The sequence below is a fragment of the Hyperolius riggenbachi genome, chromosome 5 (genome assembly GCF_040937935.1).
Source record: "Hyperolius riggenbachi isolate aHypRig1 chromosome 5, aHypRig1.pri, whole genome shotgun sequence".
Lineage (NCBI taxonomy): Eukaryota > Metazoa > Chordata > Amphibia > Anura > Hyperoliidae > Hyperolius > Hyperolius riggenbachi.
In genome coordinates, this window is record NC_090650.1 from 362,391,948 (window position 1) to 362,412,238 (window position 20,291).

At 42.8% G+C, this 20,291-nt stretch overlaps 1 protein-coding gene across 1 annotated transcript in view; it reads right to left on the minus strand.

Annotated features, from left to right (window-relative positions):
- Positions 1-495: 495 nt before the first annotated feature.
- STAU2 (staufen double-stranded RNA binding protein 2) overlaps positions 496-20,291 on the minus strand; it is a 353,719-nt gene continuing 333,923 nt past the window's right edge. The window contains 2 exon segments of the mRNA XM_068237509.1: positions 496-1,712; positions 3,909-3,994. Coding sequence (XP_068093610.1) covers positions 1,619-1,712; positions 3,909-3,994 — 180 coding nt within the window. The 3' untranslated portion in view covers positions 496-1,618.

A 20,291-nucleotide genomic window follows, 5' to 3' on the forward strand; every position in this document is an offset into this window, starting at 1 on the left:
CTTCCTCCCCGTCTTCCCGGGCTGCCTGGATCTTCTGCTTGACGCCCCTTAACTCCGAGAATCAGGACAAACTGTGCATGCGCAGCCAAGCCACACCCCATCGCTGGGAGCATTCTGCGCCTGCACAGTTCTACTGGCCGCAGGAACATGACAGGGGAGCATGCGCAGCCGGACTGTGCCCGCAATGTCTGGTGGAATTACCAGGATGGGTAGCGAAGGATCCAGGTGTCCTGAAAAGATGGTGGGGGACCGATCAGCCTGAAAGGAGCTGGAGGAAGCCCCTGGTATGTATAATTTTTATTTTCTCCTCACAGGTACACTTTAATACAGAACTCACCTGTTGCTGCAATGGGTGAAAAAAAAAGTGTGGACAGTCATAGTAAGAGTATTTTTTCTTTTTCACTTTGGTATTTTCACGTTAGGTCCACTTTAAGTTTCAGCACTTGTGTAGAACATAACTTTTCTTTTTCTTGAAAAATAAAGAATCGGAGGCAGTTTACACATGAACTGATGTGGTTTTACTGCATTTGGCCATATCACACTGTCTCATAACAAGATGGTTCACACATCAGAAAAGAAAAACAGAAAATAAAAACTCTCTCGCCATAATGACAGTATCTATCCAGCCACAGAAATGTTAACTGTCGCGATATCTCTTTGTGGTCAGCGTTACATGCTTTTCCTCTTTGGGCTAGCAGATGTCAGGAGCGCAGAATGCAGGTATTAAAAACACTCAGTTGATGTTAACTGTGAGTCATTACAACACAATGGGTGTAAATGTTCGTCACACAACAGCGTGGAGAAGGAATTAAAACTTAAAAGAAAAAAAACAAAAAAAGAGAAAGAAAAACAAAAACAGATCTTTCTGCTTACTAGTTATATAAGGCGGGTGGATCTAAACTGTGGAATCTTGGGCACACTGTGACTCAATGCTACAAACATCAGCTCATGTCTTTAAGCAAATCTTGGGCATGGTTTGAATTGATTAGTCTGGATCTTCTGCTAAAATGCTGTAATGTATATCAGAGTGAGACTGCATTTTTCTTTCGCTGCAGAAAAAGATAAGCTGTGACTATATATGAAGACAACAACTACAACTTTCACAAGCACTAAGCACCGTCATTGGTTAATTTTTTTTTTTCAAAATATCAAAGCGTTTACTAAAACAAAACAAAAAATATGATAATACCAATAAAACAGAACACTAAAACGCTAACCAATATGGTTTTCTTAATTTTTTTCTCCTTTTTCAATTTTTTTTCAGTTTTAATATTTTTTCCTTTTTTGTTTTAAGAGCTTAAGCTGGTTGAACTTTAGTTTCTGTTCTTTTAACACTTTTCCTAATAAACTCTAAGTTGAAGCACTAATGAGATCAAGTTTCTGCTGTCTCAAAGCCATCAAATTAAAGATGTGGTGTCAATTTGCAGGGGAAGTGCTTTACGCTAATATAAGTCCCCTCTTTGTATAAACAGTACTCAATATTATCTCTTGCTTTAGGATAGCGTTGTCTTCACATAAGACTAGTTTAATGGTATTAGTGATTTATTTCCTCGCACACGTACACCCTATTGCGTGTTGACAGGTTTAGAAGGATGCAGTGGCCGCCGCCCCAAAGCTCCTAGACGACGGCCTTTGGATCCTTGCAGTCCTGAGCGGTGGTGCCTGAGTTAGCCTGCGTATTGTCTGCCTTCTCTCCACGAAGCTTGGCTTGTCTGAAAGATTAATACATAGACAAGAGGCTTTAGGGTCCAGGGCTGCACATCTTCAGACATGTTTATTAGCAGACGACCGAGGAAGACTGAAAGGTCGACCCGGCCGGTGACATTTTGAAGTGAAACAACAATATTTGTGTTCAGATAACACCGTGAGGAGAGCATGCTGAGACTTCTCTGATGGAATCAGTGTTTAGAACATGAGAAGGTTCCCCATCATCACATCTCCTCGTGTCATGTTTCATTTTCTAGGCAATTATCTCTGCATCCTATGCAATTAGTATAAATAATTGCTGAGATGAAAGTTGGACATTTGTCATCTGCCTCACCTTGCTCTCTTCCTGTTCCCCAGAAACAAAGCTATCCCCTTTTAACGTTGTAAGAAGAGAAATAAAATGTATGCAATACACACTATCTTCTTTTCAAGCTTCACCAATGCTTGCAAGCACAGATTTGAGAGAAGTGACACTGTATCCGTGTGTGTGCACGAGTGGGGGCCCGGGGCAGAGAGAGTTACCTTACTTGTCTTGCTGCCTCTTGCCACTGCGCCCCATCTACCCGATACTTTTGTCCTCACATCCAGAATGTCCAGATGTCCAGCTGTGAAGGTGGAAGTGTCGGGAAAATGGTGAGCAGCACTACGGCAAGAGGCAGAGAGACAGGTAAGTTGACTCAGCCCCAGCCCCGCACTTGCACACATAGGGGTACAGTTTTGCTTTCTGTGAAATTGTGCTTGCTCATCCTTAAGCTGGCCACTAATGATACAATCTTTTTCATCCAATCTTCCCATTTCTATGTAATATAAGGTAACTGCCTAAATTATACATTCAATATATTCACTCAGTTTACCCTATACAACATAGATTTGATAAAATTGTATGAAAAAGATTGTATCGTTAGTGGCCACCTTAAGCCAGATGGAACTTATGACCTATTTCCATAATACTATAAAGGACTTCCGAGGTGAAAATGGGTTGGCGAGCCTTATGGGCGGTTAGTGGGACACCAAGGAGCACAGAGCTCCGGTGCTCTTCGGTGTCCCGCTGGCCGCCCATAAGTCTCGCCAACCCATTGGCGGAGAGCACTACAGCTGCAGCAAGGGACCCAGAAGACTTTTAGGGGCTGGAAGAACCCCCATGTAAGTAAAAAACACATTAACATTTTTACCTTGGGAGTCTTTTAATAAATGTTTCTAGTTTCCATTATGTATGTTTATATACAGATAAAGCGTACTGAAATATACCAAGCATACCAGCCAATTTAGCAATAAATTAATATATATCAGTTAGGCTTGGAAAATGCAAATGTCTTCTCACTGAAAAAAAAACCAACCCAAAAAAACTCTGAATTCAATAATGAGTTGCAGAGTCTTCCCTTCTTATTCTATTCCTTATAGAAGAGCACTGCTAACACACTGATGTTGACCATATTTGAAGTAATAAATGCCTTTCAACCTTTTCTGAAATGTAAAGGACTACTGAATTGTATAGTCCAAAGTTTATGCCATTACATATATATTGGCTATATAGTCATATGGTATCTACAGAGATACAGTCTCCACAATATGAGGTATGTTTACTTTGATGTCAAACGCTTCTCCTGGTCTCACATAAGAGGAACAGGAATCAAACCCCCCCCCCCCCCCCCCAATCTCCCAATATAAAAATATGAACAGCGACCACTGCCTGACAGATTTAACTCCCCAAATGTAACTTCCCTTCCTAGGTCAGTAGAAATTTTCATGTAGGATTATTATTTTTTTGCGCTATTCACTAATGAAATATAATCATTATCACAAAGACTGGTCCCGAGAGGAGTATGGGTAACAGTGGAGAAGGAGAATTGGGCAGTGACAGCCATTATGCTAGGTACACACAATACAATTTTCTGGCAGACTTACCTGCCAGATCGATTTTTTCCAACATGTCCAATCTGAATTTCGATCGATTTACTGATCGATTACCATAGAAGTGAACGGAAATCGATTGGAAAATCGATCGAAATTCAGATCGGACATGTTGGAAAAAATCGATCTGCCAGAGAATTGTATCGTATGTACCTAGCAGAAGTCTTTCCAGCCATGAACACTGTGAGATTTTATACTTTGTGCCACTTCTGGATGTTATCTAATAATTCTTGTCTAAAGGAAAAACAAAACAAAAACAATAACGTCACAGCAGAACTTCGTGTACTTACTCAAACAGTCCATTTTCTGACAAGAGAGATCCATCCATGGAGTCAAGTCCTTGTTCTGAAAACTGTTTCAAGGCACTTAAAGCTGCCTGGAGACAAAAAGTAAATACAGAAAGTCATAAAGATAACTAAATTGAAAGGCACAAATGCATAATATATAGTTACTGATTAGCACAGGTCTTTGTTCTTGCAAAAAATAAAAACAATAAATTGCTGATCATCACGTAATCACTGTGACAACTTTCTTAACTATTTGATTTGTGGTGGTCTGTGTGTATGCGCACGCCCATCCGGTTTTTGATGGGTGTGGGCATGCACACATATACCCACCTCTTATGCACTGGCACTTTTTTTCTTCAGATGATGTTTTTTATGATCTTATTGATTTTTGAGTGATTATTCCCATATATGTTTTGTATATCTAGGTAGGGTTACAGCACCTAATTTTTCATGGCATTGGCACTTTTTTATTGCACTTCAAGCACTTTGTAAAAAGGAATTTTTTGTACACATTAGGCATCTGCCTGAACCAGGATTGTATCTATTTATATAATTGATGCATGTATATATATCAATTTTCCTATTTATTAGTGGGGGCTTATATCCATTACATTGGCAGCCTCTGGGAGCTTTTTAAGATTTTTAATTGTTTTTAATTGGGAACCGGCTTGTTGAAATAAAGATTTATGACTTGAATTGGAGACATTGTGGAGTATAATTCTTTTGATGTAGTGCCCTAGATGGCTTTCTCTTTTTCTTTAATGGTAGCTCTTTGGCCATACACTAACAGATTTATGGTCCATTACCATAATAGCCATACAGGAGGATATGGTCCCATGGTATGGTCCATGCTAGATACAGTAACTGTACTTTGCTGGGAACCAATTGGATGACTGCACTTTTGTTACTAGTTGGGAACAGCAGCACTGTTAGAAGCAATGAGGCAGCCAGGCAGTGACTGGAATTCGTGTTGCTAGGACAGGTAAGCAGAGTAACCAAGCAGCTCGGGGTGATCCAAACCACTAGGAATGTATAGAGGGATGAAAGAGACCGAAAAGCCCTCCTACTAATAAGCAATGCTTGGTGCAATTTGCCTTCTTAAAACAGAAGAAAACTTGCAATAATTGGTTACCCACAATGCACCACAACTGAATATGCAAATTATCTCTTTTCGCCCCTGTAAGCTAGGCAAGCATCCAGAACTGCTAGTATATCGCAAGCCTATAGCTTCAAATATTACCCAGCCACATCAACCCCACATGTAGACAGCCTGTTTAGGACAGGTAAGGCAACTACATGTCCTGATATGCAAAACCTAAAGCTACATATTCAGCGGAAAATGTATCTGGGAACCCATGGCACCTTGATGAACAAGCGTTCCCCGATCCAACTACCTACAGCGGGAACGAGTGTTCAAACAATCGTTGGGGGTCTTAAAGATCTGATCCGCTGTGCCGGTCATAATCGCTGCGCATCGCAAAAAGTTGTTCATTCAATCGGGCACAAACTCATTCAACTCGTCGCACAAAAGAATCGCCAGTCACGGGAAAAAACATGCGAAAAAATCGCGTTGTGGGTATGTGCCTTTAGAAATAAAGGAGGCATGTACTTCTTCTCATGACAAATAAAAGACAAAATTTATATCAAGCTTTTCTCCTGGCGGACTCAAAGCACCAGAGCTGCAGCCACTAGGATGCGCTCTATAGGCAATAGCAGGGTTAGGGAGTCTAGCCCAAGGTCTCCTTACTGAATAGGTGCTGGCTTACTGAACAGGCAGAGCCGAGATTTGAACCCACTACATAACTAACTCAAGACTGTTTATCTGGAGTTACTTTTAAATCTTCTATAAATTGGTGCAATATTTTGCTAGAAGAGGGTAGTCCGTCATTTTTTTACTTGAGAACAGACAAAACAAATCACGATGAAAACCTGCCTTGAAGAGACCTATTGCTCCTAGCTGAACCGTAGCATTCCAGCACCTTGTAATGTGTAGATGTGTATTTGTAAGGTGTGTGCACTCTCGTGCTTCAGCTGCTTATGTGAGAGCTAAGTGCTGCCAGAACACTAGGACAATCTAGTCATTAAATCCACCATTTACTCCAAAGGCAATTCTTCACAGACACTTGTAGATCGCTCAACATATAAAGGACAAATGTTCCTTCCCAGAAGTCCTTCCCTTCCTACTAAACTGAGTACTCTACACATTGCAAGCCTGTCATCCCCTGGCCCATAAGCCCGGGTTTATGGCAGTAGTAAACGGATGATGATGTGTCAATTCTACAGCTCTGTAGGAAAGCTGCCAATCCAGCTCTCATAGAAGTCATATTTTGCTATTTCAGATAAAGTGAGAATATTTTTTGGCATTTTCCACACAACAGTGTTGAAAAACGAATTCTGAAACGCAAGTAATCTGGACGCTGCAATGTAAGCTTATATGGAGGCTGCCATATTTATTTCCTTTTAAACAATACCAGTTACCTTGCAGCCCTGCTGATCTATTTGGCTGTAGTAGTGGCTGAACACCACCAGACACAAGCATACAGCTAATCTTGTCAGATCTGACAATAATGTCAGAAACATCTGATCTGCATGTTTGTTCAGGGTATATGGCTAAATGCATTAGAGAAAGAGGATCAGCAGGATGGCCAGGTAACTGGTATTGCTTAAAGAGAATCTGTACTCTAAAATTCGTACAATAAAAAGCATACCATTCTATTCATTATTTTCTCCTGTGCCCCTCTGTGCTGTTTCTGCCACTCCCTGCTGCAATCCTGGCTTGTAATTGCCAGTTTTAGGCAGTGTTTACAAACAAAAGACATGGCTGCTAACCAGAGTGTGATAGGCTGGTAGGAGCTCAGTCTATGACTCACACAGAACCTGCAGGGGGCGTGGAGAGGGTGTGTATAGCTTCTATCCTATTACAAACAGAGCAGCACATTCCTGCCTGAGTACCCGACAAAGCCGTCAGAGGAAAGAAGATTATATTATATAACAGAGATAATACAGCCACTGTGCAACTAGAAAAGGCTGCAGTAAGACAGACCACATTACAACAGGTATAGGAACTTATAGGATAGAAGAAATAAGGCTGAACATTTTGTTACAGAGTCTCTTTAAAATGAAATAAATATGGCAGCCTCCATATCCATCCCTTTAAAAAGAGAACAGCAATTCTAAGTTTCACTTATGGTAAGCTGTATTGGGCAGGTCCTCTTCCTGTGTCACAGTTTGTCCATGTTATGAATGCAGATTCGTCATCTGCACTTCTATTTACTAAGCATTGCTGGGTAATTGTCGGCACATTCTAAAGAAAAGAGAATACAGTGATGTAGCGGATAGTACTTTCGCCTTGGAGCACTGGGAATCTAGCTCAGGACACAATCTGCATGGATTCTGCTCAGAGCTGCAAAAATTGTACCAAACGGGTACGTTTTGGCAGTGAGTGAGAACCGAGCCTTATAGCGGATTCGAGATGAAAAACTAACTATAACAAGTAACTTGTCTATATATCTTATCTAAAGTTTAGATAGTTTACACAGCAAATCTAGCTGCAAATAGGTTCAACAGTTTATGATTATTTATTCCTGTGATACAATGAGAGCGGCCATGTTCTGTTTGTCACATTACACACAGGCAAGATGATCTGCATCTCCAGCCCTCATCCTGTGAAATCTTCATTCCCCTCTCCTCTTCCCCCCCTGCCTCTGAAATCTCTAGCTAGTAACCTCCTCCTCCTCCTGCCCAGACTGGGCTCCCATAAGCCCTTGCTACTAAGGCTCAGAGTACCAAGGCACTCTGGAGAAGCTGTGGGCGAGACTTGTTTAGTTGATAGGGGATTAGAGAATTTTAAAAAAATAAGTATTTGGCTTAGAGATATGCCCTATAAACTATATGAAAGGAACACAATTATGCAATGAGTAAAAGTTTATCTCGGATCCACTTTAAGGTTACTGACCAACACCTGTTCTGAGAGCCTGAAACCACAAAATAATCAATTTCATGGCCAACTAAAGCCGGTACACACATCCAATTCTCATTGGCCATTTTTACCACTTCTATGTAATATGAGAGCATACCTCCACAACCTGTCCATAGTAAAGTCTGTTGGCCCTCATCCGATGGAAATTGTTTGAAAACACCCACGTCACCATAGACTAACATGACTCACAGGCCAACGCAGATCACCGCAGGAGCCGCGCGGTAACATAGTTTTGGAGTCGCGTCAGATAAAGGACTTCCGGCGGATCGCACTGTGACGCAGGTCATGTATTTTCCCCCATAGATTTGCACTGGAGTGCTGTAGAAGTGTGTCACTTTGACGCACTGCACCACCCCCGTGTGACAGGGCCCTAAAGGTGCCCATGATTGGTACAGTTTTCATCAGCTCTGATCTTTCAATGCAATTTTTACAATTGAAAGTAATCGGAAGATAATTATCAAATGTTCCCATAAACAAGTCGATTAGGGCATTTTCTCTCTTCCAATTCGATCCTAAAGTCCCAAATACGGATCAATAACATTTTCTGATCCAATAGACTATAGGATAAATTGAATGATTTTTGCCACACACTGCACAAATTGATGGTAAAATTGCATCGACAGATAGCATCTGATGAAAAATTGTACCTTTAATGGCACCTTAAAGGATACCCGAGGTGACGTGACATGAAGAGATAGACGTGTATGTACAGTGCTTAGCATACAAATAACTATGCTGTGCTCTTTTTTTTCTTTCTCTGCCTGAAAGAAATCAGGTATGTAAGTGGTAGTTCCTGTCAGGAACTGGGTCAGAGTCAGGACTGGGTCAGACTACAGTGTGACCTTCACTGATAAGAGATTCCAACTATAAAACACTTTCCTAACAGAAAATGGCTTATGAGAGCAGGAAAGAGAAAAAAAGTGTCAATAGTTCATAGATTTTAGCTCTGGCATACTTCAATGAATGTGTCATTGAGCAAAAACATCAAAACAGTAAAAACGTAAAAAGTAGATTTAAATACTAAAAAAAAAAATGTGGAATATCCTAAAAAGTCATATTTAGGAGAAGGACTATAGATACAATTGTTTATTTCATTGGTTTATTTTCACCTCGGGTGTCCTTTACTGAGCTCACTGTCCAGAAAATGACATGCAGCAGAAAATGCATATGAGGTGATCAGCTCTACAGTAATAACTTACATTTGTGTAACATAGTTAAAGTGCTTGCAATGTAAAACAAAACAGATTTTTTCCCCCCACTTAAAGAGAATCTGTATTGTTAAAATCGCACAAAAGTAAACATACCAGTGCTTTAGGGGACATCTCCTATTACCCTCTGTCACAATTTCGCCGCTCCTCGCCGCATTAAAAGTGGTTAAAAACAGTTTTAAAAAGTTTGTTTATAAACAAACAAAATGGCCACCAAAACAGGAAGTAGGTTGATGTACAGCATGTCCACACATAGAAAATACATTCATACACAAGCAGGCTGTATACACCCTTCCTTTTGAATCTCAAGAGACCATTTGTGTGTTTCTTTCCCCCTGCAGCTATCTTCCACTGAAGTGTCAGGCTGTTTCTTCCTGCAGAGTGCAGACAGCTCTGCCTGTATGTAATTCCTCAGTATGTGAAAGCCCAGCCAGCTCAGAGGAGGATTTATCCAGCTTGTAAAAGATAATAGAGCAGAGAGAAGCTGCACTAATCTAAATAACACACAGCAGTGTTCAGAGAGGGGCCTGGAGGGGGGAGATGCATCACAGAACCACAACACTGAAGAACTTGGCAGCCTTCCAGACACAGGCTGACAAGTCTGACAAGAGAGAGATAAGTTGATTTATTACAGAGATGGTGATAGTAGAACGTTCTGCAGTAAGGCAGAACACATTAGAATAGCTTTTGGAACTTGTAGGATGATGAAAAACAGGATGCAATTTTTGTTACGGAGTCTCTTTAAGTGCTAAATAAGTATAATCCTACCACTACTACCCATATGACATTATGCTTTCTCGCTCGGTCAGTACAGCAACAGAACTCTGCTATGCTGGTTTTCTGCAGGAATTTTGTTTGGGACCCAGTGGGAGCAAATAAGGTAACACAATTCTAAAATGAAGTCTTAAAAGCCAGGGGAGTCATTAGACAAAGCTGGAGAGTCAAACCAATGATTACGGCCTGAAACAAAATGGAGCACAGTGCCAAATGTACAAACTGTGTCAGAAATGCTGAAAGGGGAAGGCTGTTTAATTATGTTTGATACCCCTCAAACACTGTTTGAAAAGTTGTCTCCTGCTGATGAGAACCATTCAGCCTTGACATGTTCGAGGGAAACAAAATTCATCTGGCATTTTCCGGAGCAGAGGAAAGGTTAATAACAGGTTGGCAAACGGCAGGGAAAAGCGCGCAACCTCCAGTTAATTAAAACACATGATTTCTCCTCAGTTATTTACACAAATGCATATGAGGTACTTTACTCTTGAAACATGTTACTAAGGTATTGTGTGATAATCTGCTCTGAAACAGATGTTTTTATAAATGATTTGTAGACGGTTTCGTTGTGCCAGAAGCCGATGCCAGCGGGATGTTGTTTGCTTTGGCTGCATCTTGTCTTAAAAATATGTGGACATATCAGCATGAGGTAACTTTTTCCATTCAAGGTTTAAATCCCTATCTTTTTTTCAATTGGTATCAAAATCCTCAACACTTCTCCTGTGTAGCTTCGCTAAAGCTACATACACACGCATGATCAAAGTCGGCTGAGGTGGCCAATAAGGTTTTCCTCAGCCGATAAGTACAGTTGCCCCTGACCCGTAACTGATCCGCCAGTCGGATCAACTTGACCGAGTAACTGCCAATTCCATGAGCACGCTGCTGCCCCGCCCGGTGTTACAGCGCGTACGCGCCATTCTGTCACCTCTCAGCCCCCTCGGCAACCGTCTTTGTGTCTGTACAGCCTGACCCAGCAATGTCGTCCAAGGGGGTCAGGTCCAGAAGGGCAACACATTTCAGCAACGCCATGCAATCTGCAGAGACATCAGACCTGCATCCACTGCACTGTCTGAGGTTTCCATCGCAATGCATGGTTCCTGACAAATTCCCGCAAACGCATTGCGATTTCCATTCATCATCATAAATGGAAACTGCAACATCATCGTGAAGAATCACATAGAAACTTGCATTTCCTGCAGCGAGAATGTGGTGAAGGGGCCTTAGGCTAGTCTTCCAAGTATCAGTTTTATGTCACGTGCAGAGACGGGAGCTACAAAGAAATAGGATGGATGGCGGCTACAGTGAAGGGAGGAGTGAGTGACCAAGTAGTGGAGAGAAAAGATGGTGCATAGGGCCAGCTACCTAAGCTTCGCCGGAGTGTTCAAAGCCCAGGGAACATATCTCAGAGCTGTAGAACAAAGTGGCTGGGCACCTCCAGTTAAAACATCAATTATTATTCCATTAAAAATGCATACAGCAAAAAAGGAGGAGTGAGAGACTTGTTGCTCTGGACGAAGGTAAACTTTCACTACACTATGCACCGTAACCCAGACAGCAGGGGTCAGGGGTAGCGGGGGGCTTTTGTTTCTCAGCCTGACCATATAGAAAGCTGTACAGTCTGATTTCTGTGACTAAATACACGCTTAAAATTACTGAGACAAACACTATTACCGTATATACTCGCATATAAGCCGACCCGCATATAAGCCGTCCCCCCAACTTTTCCCTGAAAAACCAGGGAAAAATTATTGACCCCCATATAAGCCGGGGGTAGGAAATGCTGGATTGGTGCAGCCCCCCAGTGTGTCCCAGGATAGCTAGTATATTGCCCAGTATGGGTAGGTAGTGCCTCAGTATAGCTAGTATAGTGCCCAGTTTAGCTAGTAAAGTGCCCAGTATAGCTAGTAAAGTGCCCAGTATAGCTAGTAAAGTGCCCAGTATAGCCAGTATAGTGCCCAGTATAGGTAGGTAGTGCCCAGTATAGGTAGGTAGTGTCCAGTATAGCTAGTATAGTGCCCAGTATAGCTAGTAAAGTGCCCAGTATAGCTAGTATAGGGCCCAGTATAGTGCCAAGTATAGCAAGTATAGTGCCCAGTATAGCTAGTAGAGTGTCCAGTACAGCTAGTATAGTGCCCAGTATAGCTAGTAAAGTGCCCAGTATAGCTAGTAAAGTGCTCAGTTTAGCCAGTATAGTGCCCAGTATAGGTAGGTAGTGTCCAGTATAGCTAGTATAGTGCCCAGTATAGCTAGTAAAGTGCCCAGTTTAGCTAGTATAGTGCCCAGTATAGCTAGTATAGTGCCCAGTATAGCCAGTATAGTGCCCAGTATAGGTAGGTAGTGTCCAGTATAGCTAGTATAGTGTCCAGTATAGCTAGTATAGTGCCCAGTATAGGTAGGTAGTTGCCAGTATAGCGCTCCCCCCTCCCAGCTCCCCCCGCGGCCGCCGCTGCTATTACCTGCTTAGGCAGCGGCTTCCTCTAATCCGCGTTCCCCTCTCATGTTGCATATAAGTGTATCACAGCAGCGCGCCCGGCGCTGCTGCTGTGACGATGCAGGGGGCAGGAAAGAGCGCGGCTCCCTGTAGCGGCGATCTGTATCGCCGTTACCAGGGGAACCGCTCTTTCCTGCCCCCTGCATCGTCACAGCAGCAGCGCCGGGAGCGCTGCTGTGATACACTTATATGCAACATGAGAGGGGAACGCGGATTAGGAAGCGGCCGCTGCCTAAGCAGGTAATAGCAGCGGCGGCCGCGGGGAGGGGGGCGCGTACCACCCGACCACCAGGAAAGACTCGCATACAAGCCGACCCCCCAACTTTTGACCCCCTTTTTGAGGAATATAACCCAGCATTTCAACTTTGCTCCAAAACATTATTTACAGCATATTATATGCAACCAGCATTTTTTTTTACTACACCAGCATTGGAAGGGTTACACACAGAGCTTTAAAGTTCCGTGGAGAGAAAAGCTGCAGCAGCGGAAGTTTAGATAGATACATTTAAAGTAAACACAATGTAACAAGTGAGGAATGTGACTCACTCTCTCTCTGTGTCCGGGAGCTCCTGCACAGAGTGTGTGTAACATTCCACACTTGTTACATTGTGTTTACTTAAATGTATCTATCTAAACTTCCGCCGCTGCAGCTTTTCTCTCCACGGAACTTTAAAGCTCTGTGTGTAACCCTTCCAATGCTGGTCTAGTAAAAAAAAAATGCTGGTTGCATATAATATGCTGTAAATAATGTTTTAGAGCAAAGTTAAAATGCTGCGTTAAATTCCGCTTTAAGTAGAGATATACATAAGGAGTCTGATCTTGACATAACTTATTCAGTATGTATATGAGGTACTAATGTGATGAACATATGCTAAGTGCTGATCCATAAATCATGAAATAACCTTTGTGAAAACAGCAGCTCAATCTCCCTGGTTTCTGATCATAAACATATGTATGCAAGATACAGTCTTCAAGTCCTATTTCAAAAAGCTAGTGAAAGATAAAGGACATCTGAACTGAGAGGGATTTGGTGGCTGCCATATTTATTTCCTTTTAAACAATACAAATTGCCTGGCTATCCTGCTGATCTCTTTGGCTACAGCAGTGTCTGAAAACACTTTGCATTGTTTAAAAAAAAATGTCAGCCTCCCTATCCATCTCAGTTCAGGTGTCGGTTAAGACTGAATACAGAAAGTGCCCAACTTATCAATGGTGAAAACTCTGTGCAGAAAACAGTAGGTGTTCGTGAAATACAGCCACTTCCTGTTTACAGTAGTTTCACCCTTCTCTTGAAGTATAAAACATTGGCCTCTGCACGCGTTTCCAGCCGCGTTTTGGAAACGCGTGCAGGTGGCCGATACGCACGACATCAGACATTGCATAGAGTGCAATGTCTGATGTTCACACTGCATGTGTTCCGGACCTGTGCGGTCCGGGAACGCATGCTGCACGCAGATTTTTCTAAAACGCGTGGCTGTCCCATTCACTTTTCAGTGATGGGATCAGCCACGCAACGCACACAAACGCGGATGGCCATGCGTTCGTACGCGTTGCGGTCCGCACGCATGGCCATCCGCATTTGTGATCTGAACGGGCCCAAAGATTTATCGAACACTTTATCAAACTTTTTATAATTTACCTCATGAGTAAAATCTAATTTTGAATTCACTAAGGTGTTATAGATTTATCAAATGTATTATCGATAAAATGTTCAATACATCTATAACACCTTAGTGAATTCAAAATTAGATTTTACTCTTGAGGTAAATTATCAAACGTTTGATATAGTGTTTGATAAAGCTTAGGGAATTGAGGCCATTGTGTTCTTCCTTCAAACACTGATCTCATAGGAAAGGAAGATTTAGTGGAGGGGCACACTGGACAGCTTTACTATTTTTACATTGAGTTTAAAATTCAAGTTTGACACAAAGAGCTCTATTCACAAAGGGCAGGTCAGTAAAATAATTGTCTGTAAAATAGCTCATCTGTTATTTTTTATCCAAATTCATTAAAGTTTTCCCTCATGAGGCAGAAGTTCGGTAATTTACAGAACATGCCTCTATTCACTAATCCCTACTAGTGTGTCTTACTTGCAGGGCAGCAGGCAGGCAGGGAGCTGAGTGTACATCACTTGGAGGTTTTCTGTCCAATGCATACTGTCATCCCTTTAGATGTGCTGCAGCCACCAGGGGGAGCTCTTCTGTATGCTACAATACCAATAAGCACATGCAAAGGGATTTAGGGATGCCTTTTCAAAATTTCCCTCCTCTGCTTTGCTACACTAAAAGTCCCACCCGATTACCCTTCACTTCAAATCAGCGTGAGAAGCAGGGCTGTGGCTCTCCCTATTGGCTGCCTGGCTCTCCCCATTGGCTGCCTGGCTCTTCCCAAAGGCTGTCTGTCATATCTACCGCATAGAGACAGCATGGGGAGAGCGAGCTATCGTCTGCTGTGAGCTGGAGAAAATTACTGAACACTTCTGGCTAGTAAATTTAATGCGGAAATCTTTGTGAATTGAAGTCCTTGACATTTCTTGAGGCAACTACTTAAGTCGGTAATTTACCTCACTAGTTAGTAATGTTTATTTTCTGTGCGGTGATGGGTTTAGTGAATTGGAATGTGGGAAGGTGATCGGTAAAATCAGCTGTTTTTTAGCATTACCGAATACGGTAAAGCTTTGTGAATATCTAGACCTTATCCAATAGATGAACATATTTTGAAATCAAAGCAATAACCTTACCAACACTGGCTGAAGATAAAAGTTTATTTTTTATTCATACATGTAATAATAAAAATGTTGTGGCTTGAAAAAAAAAAAGTTAAATACTTAAAAAACTTGAGTTATTTAACCCTAAAACTGACAAATAAGTTACAAATGCATGGATTAGGTGAAACAACAGTGTGCATCTTAGAAACTCCCTAAGGGCTGTGCCACACCTCCAAGCAGTTTTCGATCCATTTTCGTTTTTTTAAAAACGTTCCCATTGACTTGCATAAATAAATCACAGCAAAATGGCTGCGATCGCGATTCTAAGAAAAATCTTGATTGTGGCAATGTTGATGTGATTTTACTGCAAGTCCATGGGAGGGTATTTTAAAAAAGTAAACGGATAAAAAAAAAAAACGCTCGGCAGTGTGGCACAGCCCTAAAAGATCTCATTAGAATGTTTTTTTAAGAAATACATTTTCTGCAGTGCATGTGAGAGGAAGAGGACCTCCCTTTACTGATACCTAGCCCTAAAACCTCCCTCAACCGATGCCTAACCCTAAGACCTCCCTCTACCGATGACTAACCTCAAGACCTCCCTCTACTGATGCCTAACTATAGCCCTTCCTCCACCAATGACCAACCCAAAGACCTTCCTCTACCGATGCCTAACCCTAAGGCATCCCTTACTGATGCCTAACCCTAAGACCTCCCTCTACCGATGACTAACCCTAAGACCTCCCTCTTCCGATGCCTAACCCTAAGACCTTCCTCTACCAATGACTAACCCTAAGACCTTCCTCAACCGATGACTAACCCTAAGACCTCCCTCTACCGATGCCTAACCCTAAGCCCTTCCTCTACCAATGACTAACCCTAAGACCTCCCTCTACCGATGTCTAAACCTAAGAACTCCCTCAACTGATATCTAACCCTAAGACTTTCCTCAACCAATGACTAACCCTAAGACCTTTCTCTGCCAATGACTAACCCTAAGACCTCCCTCTACCGATGCCTAACCCTAAGACCTTCCTCAACCGATGACTAACCCGAAGACCTCCCTCTACTGATTATTAACCCTAAGACCTTCTTCTACCGATGCCTAACCCTAAGACCTCCCTCTACTTATTCCTAACCCTAAGACCTTCTTCTACCAATGCATAACCCTAATGGCCCATACTCACGAGGGACTTTTGTCGCCTCAACACGCGGCGCGCGCGTGTTTCGGCGACAGGTCGCCCGTGAGTATGGGCCGCGCGCACCCCGAACTGTCGCCCGCAACGTGCGCGCACCCCGAACTGTCGCCCGTCGCTGATGTCGCCAGGCGATTGAAAAGTTCAATCGCCTGGCGACAGTCGCCACCGCTACTGTCGCTAGTCCGCGTGAGTACGCGGACTAGCGACAGCAACCTCCATTGAGGTATGAAGAGCTTCCGGCGGAGGGAGGAGGAACGTCGGCGATAGCTTCCGTCATGCCGCTGGTCCCTCTTCCGCGTGTGTACGCGGAGGGACCTGGCGAGGAGCTGTCGCCGGCCTGTCGCCCACACGCTCACGTGTGCTGGCGACAGGCAACATTTGCTGCCCGTGAGTATGGGCCATAAGACCTCCCTCAACCTATGCCTAACCCCAAGACCTCCCTCTACCGATGCCTAACCCTAAGACCTTCTTCTACAGATGGCTAACCCCAAGACCTCCCTCCACCCATGGCTAACCCAAAGACCTTCCTCTACAGATGCTTAAACCTAAGACCTCCCTCTACCGATGCCTAAGCCTAAGACCTTCCTCTATTCATGCCTGAACCCAAGACCTCCCTCTACCGATGCCTAATTAAGATGTCCCTATACTGATGCCTAACCCTAACACCTCCTTCTACCTATGCCTAACACTTAACCCCCCACCTAAAATGTATCCACCCCCCTCCTAACCTTAACCTACCTCCGGGCGGCAAAGAAGGTACATTTGGTGCCCGGAGGCAATCGTGGGCGCTGAAGCACAGCCTTTAAAGATCTCAGCAGAAGGTTTTTTTTAAAAAAAATGCATTTTCTGAAGTGTATGTGAGAGAAAGAGAACCTCAGTCCAATAGCATGCAGCTGTGTTTAGGAACTAACAAGCACAATTAATATTACAAAGAAAAGTTATGTGGGATAATTAGTCTGCACAGAGTGTCAGTGGTTGTGATCCGTGTAAATGCAGAACACTGTCCAACAATAGCAATAACTGGCTTGTAACGCACATTTACAGAGATCTGTATGAGAGGCAAGTTCATGAAAACAACTTATTTGGGAAGCTTATTTGTAGGCCGGCCAGATAAAAATGTATAAGATTTAGACGTCCTACTTATCATGAGTATCAGATACGCAAGAAAGATAAGCAAACGTGCATTAACCACTTTACATCAAGACCTAGTTTCCCCCTTTTATGTCTCAGCTTTCACTCATAGCTTTCAAAAAAAGTGGAAAGTGCTACTGTAGATTAAAAAAAAAAAAACATTTTATTAGGCTAATTATCCAGTTAATTACAAAACTTGAATTATGTTACTGACACAATGTATATTGATATTTGATTTTTAAAATAAAGGTGTCATTTTGCTACAATGCACATTTTTTTAAGTTGAACTGTAGACTGAAACAAGAAAAGGGTTTTTTAGAGGGAAAATGGGGAGGGAAAAGGGTACTAGGAGAGAAAATCAATTATTTTATTCTATAGCATTGTAGTCTGGTGGGCATAGCTAAACAATATTTTTACTGTAATCATTTAGAATCAATGTATTTATTTGGCCAAGTAAGTTTGCACTTACAAGGAATTTGACTTGGCAGTCGTTTAACAGATACAAACTAAAACAATACAAGGACAGACAGGATATACAATATATTAAGTCAAGGACACTATGTAAGTATAGTGGCAGTAAGCAAGATGAGAAGTGTTCATTGCAGTTCTGTGCTGCATGCTTTCTAGTTCTAGGAGATCTAGCCTGGTTCTGCATTAAGCATGACTACCACCTGCGGGAAAAAGCTGTTCCTGTGTCCAGAGGTTTTAGTTGCGATTGACCGGAATCTTACTCCTGAAGGTATTTCCATTGCTTCCCCACTATAAAAGCGTCCCCAAAAAACTAATGGACGCTTAAAATCACACACAACACAACATTAACTTCATTTGTCAATTTGGCCAGATCGGAACCAAAGTAAAAAAACAGACGTCAACAGATAGTATGTTATCAAAAGGATGTTTTTACACGTAAAGGTGGCCACTAACTGTCCAATTTTTAGCGAAAAATCATTTGAGCGATTAGAAATTCTGATCGGATTGGTTGTAAATAATCTCAGTTCATGGGCACAATCGACAATGAACGATTATAAAAAAAAAATCATCAGATTGAATTTTCGTCGAACAAAAATTTGGATTTTCTTATTGGTCGTGATAGATAGGAAGCAATGATTGGTTAGTTGATGGTGTAGTGAACGATTTTTCGTCCGATCAGAATTTCTGATCGCTCGAACGATTTTTCAATAGAAATTGGACCGTTAGTGGCCACCTTTAGTTTGCAACGGATATGTTGCGGTCAGCGTAACGCAAGGACCTGGACCTGCACAGTTTTTCCAAACAAGTGTTTCCCATAGAAGCCTATGGGCTGGTTCACATGGAAAAGCATACAGCTCCAAAGTCTAAGGGCTGAAACCCACTAGAGAGTTTTTTGAGCGTTTATGGATCGCTTTAAATCGCTGGCGATTTCCCTAAATGCTCTGCCAATATAAATGGATGGGGCAGATTTCACTAGAGCGATCAGGCAAATCACAATTGCAGGACATGCAGCATTTTGGAAACGTTTCCATTCTAATGTATTGTATAGGAGCAGGGAAATCGCTCGCAAAGCACTACCACAAATCGCTAGCGATTGCAATAGCACTTTGTAGTGGGTCTCAGGCCTAACAGGCCATTGGAGCAGATAGTGCACAGGCATCCATTTTCCAATTCCATTCCTGGCAGATTCCATCTTCAAAATCAATGTGCTGTCTGTGATGGGAACCCAATCAGATTCTAAGTGAGGAGTAATTGATCGGTTTGCCACATTGGGGGTGAATTGATGTGTCTACCTTAAGGACCGGGCTATGTTTTGGAGATCTGTGCTGCGTGGGCTCTGCAGTCCGCAGCACAGATCGTGTTAATGGCAGGGTGATCAGACTTCCCCCCTTTTTTCCCCACTAGGGGGATGACCTGCTGGGAGGGTCTGATCGCCGCCGCTCTGTGTGGCCGAGCGGGGGGGGGGGGGGGGGGGAGGCCCCCTCCGCAGCGTTTTCCGCCCTCCCTACCTCTTCCTCCCTCTCGCTCTGGCTGGGATAGGCTTCAGCCTATCAAATGATGGCGATCCCCGGCCAATCAGAGGCCGGGGAACGCCGATCTGCCCTACAGCGCTGCTACGCAATAGCGCCGTTTTGATGTAAACAGCAGGGATTTCTTCCCCGCGTGTTTACATTATGCGTGCGAGCCGCGATCGGCGGCTCGCACACTGTTCACGGAGACACCCTCCGTGAACTGACATGACAGCGGCCGTTTCCATGTAAATCCACTTAAGACCTGCCGACGCCTACTAGCTGGTCCTTAAGTGGTTAACTTCATCATGTACAGATAGAACAATGGACTCTTATGATGTAAATACAACAACAGCATGTCATGGTTAGTTTTACAGATGAGACGGGCACACCATCAGGTCCGGGTGCTTGGTGAAGAGAATGTGGCACATGCCTTGAGAAAGGGGGACCCTGCGAGGCCCCTGAAAAACAATTGTTGGACCAATTGTGAAATAATTGCACAATAAAAGTGCTGAATATTAGAAAACTCTGGTGTGCTGGTGAACTGTGTTCATGCCATGGTTAGGAATGATCAGTGAGCTGCAAGTATTTCCGAGTTTATGCAGGATGATGTACATTTTTAATGCAAATATATTCAGCTTGAAAATGGACCAATCAATTTAAACCTTGGTGGGACTTGATTTATTGTTTATTTTCAAGCTGCATAGATTTGCATACAAATTACATAATCCTGCATGAACTCATTGATCATCCCTACTCACTATGATCACACGTAGCATTGCTGAAACTAATGGCTCATACACATGAGCCACAGTGGTGGCTCGAGCCATAAAAAAAATAAAAAATAAAAAAAAAGCAGCGACAGCTCGTCGCCAGGTCCCTCTGTGCAACAGCCGTACACACGGCGCACAGATTCGGCGG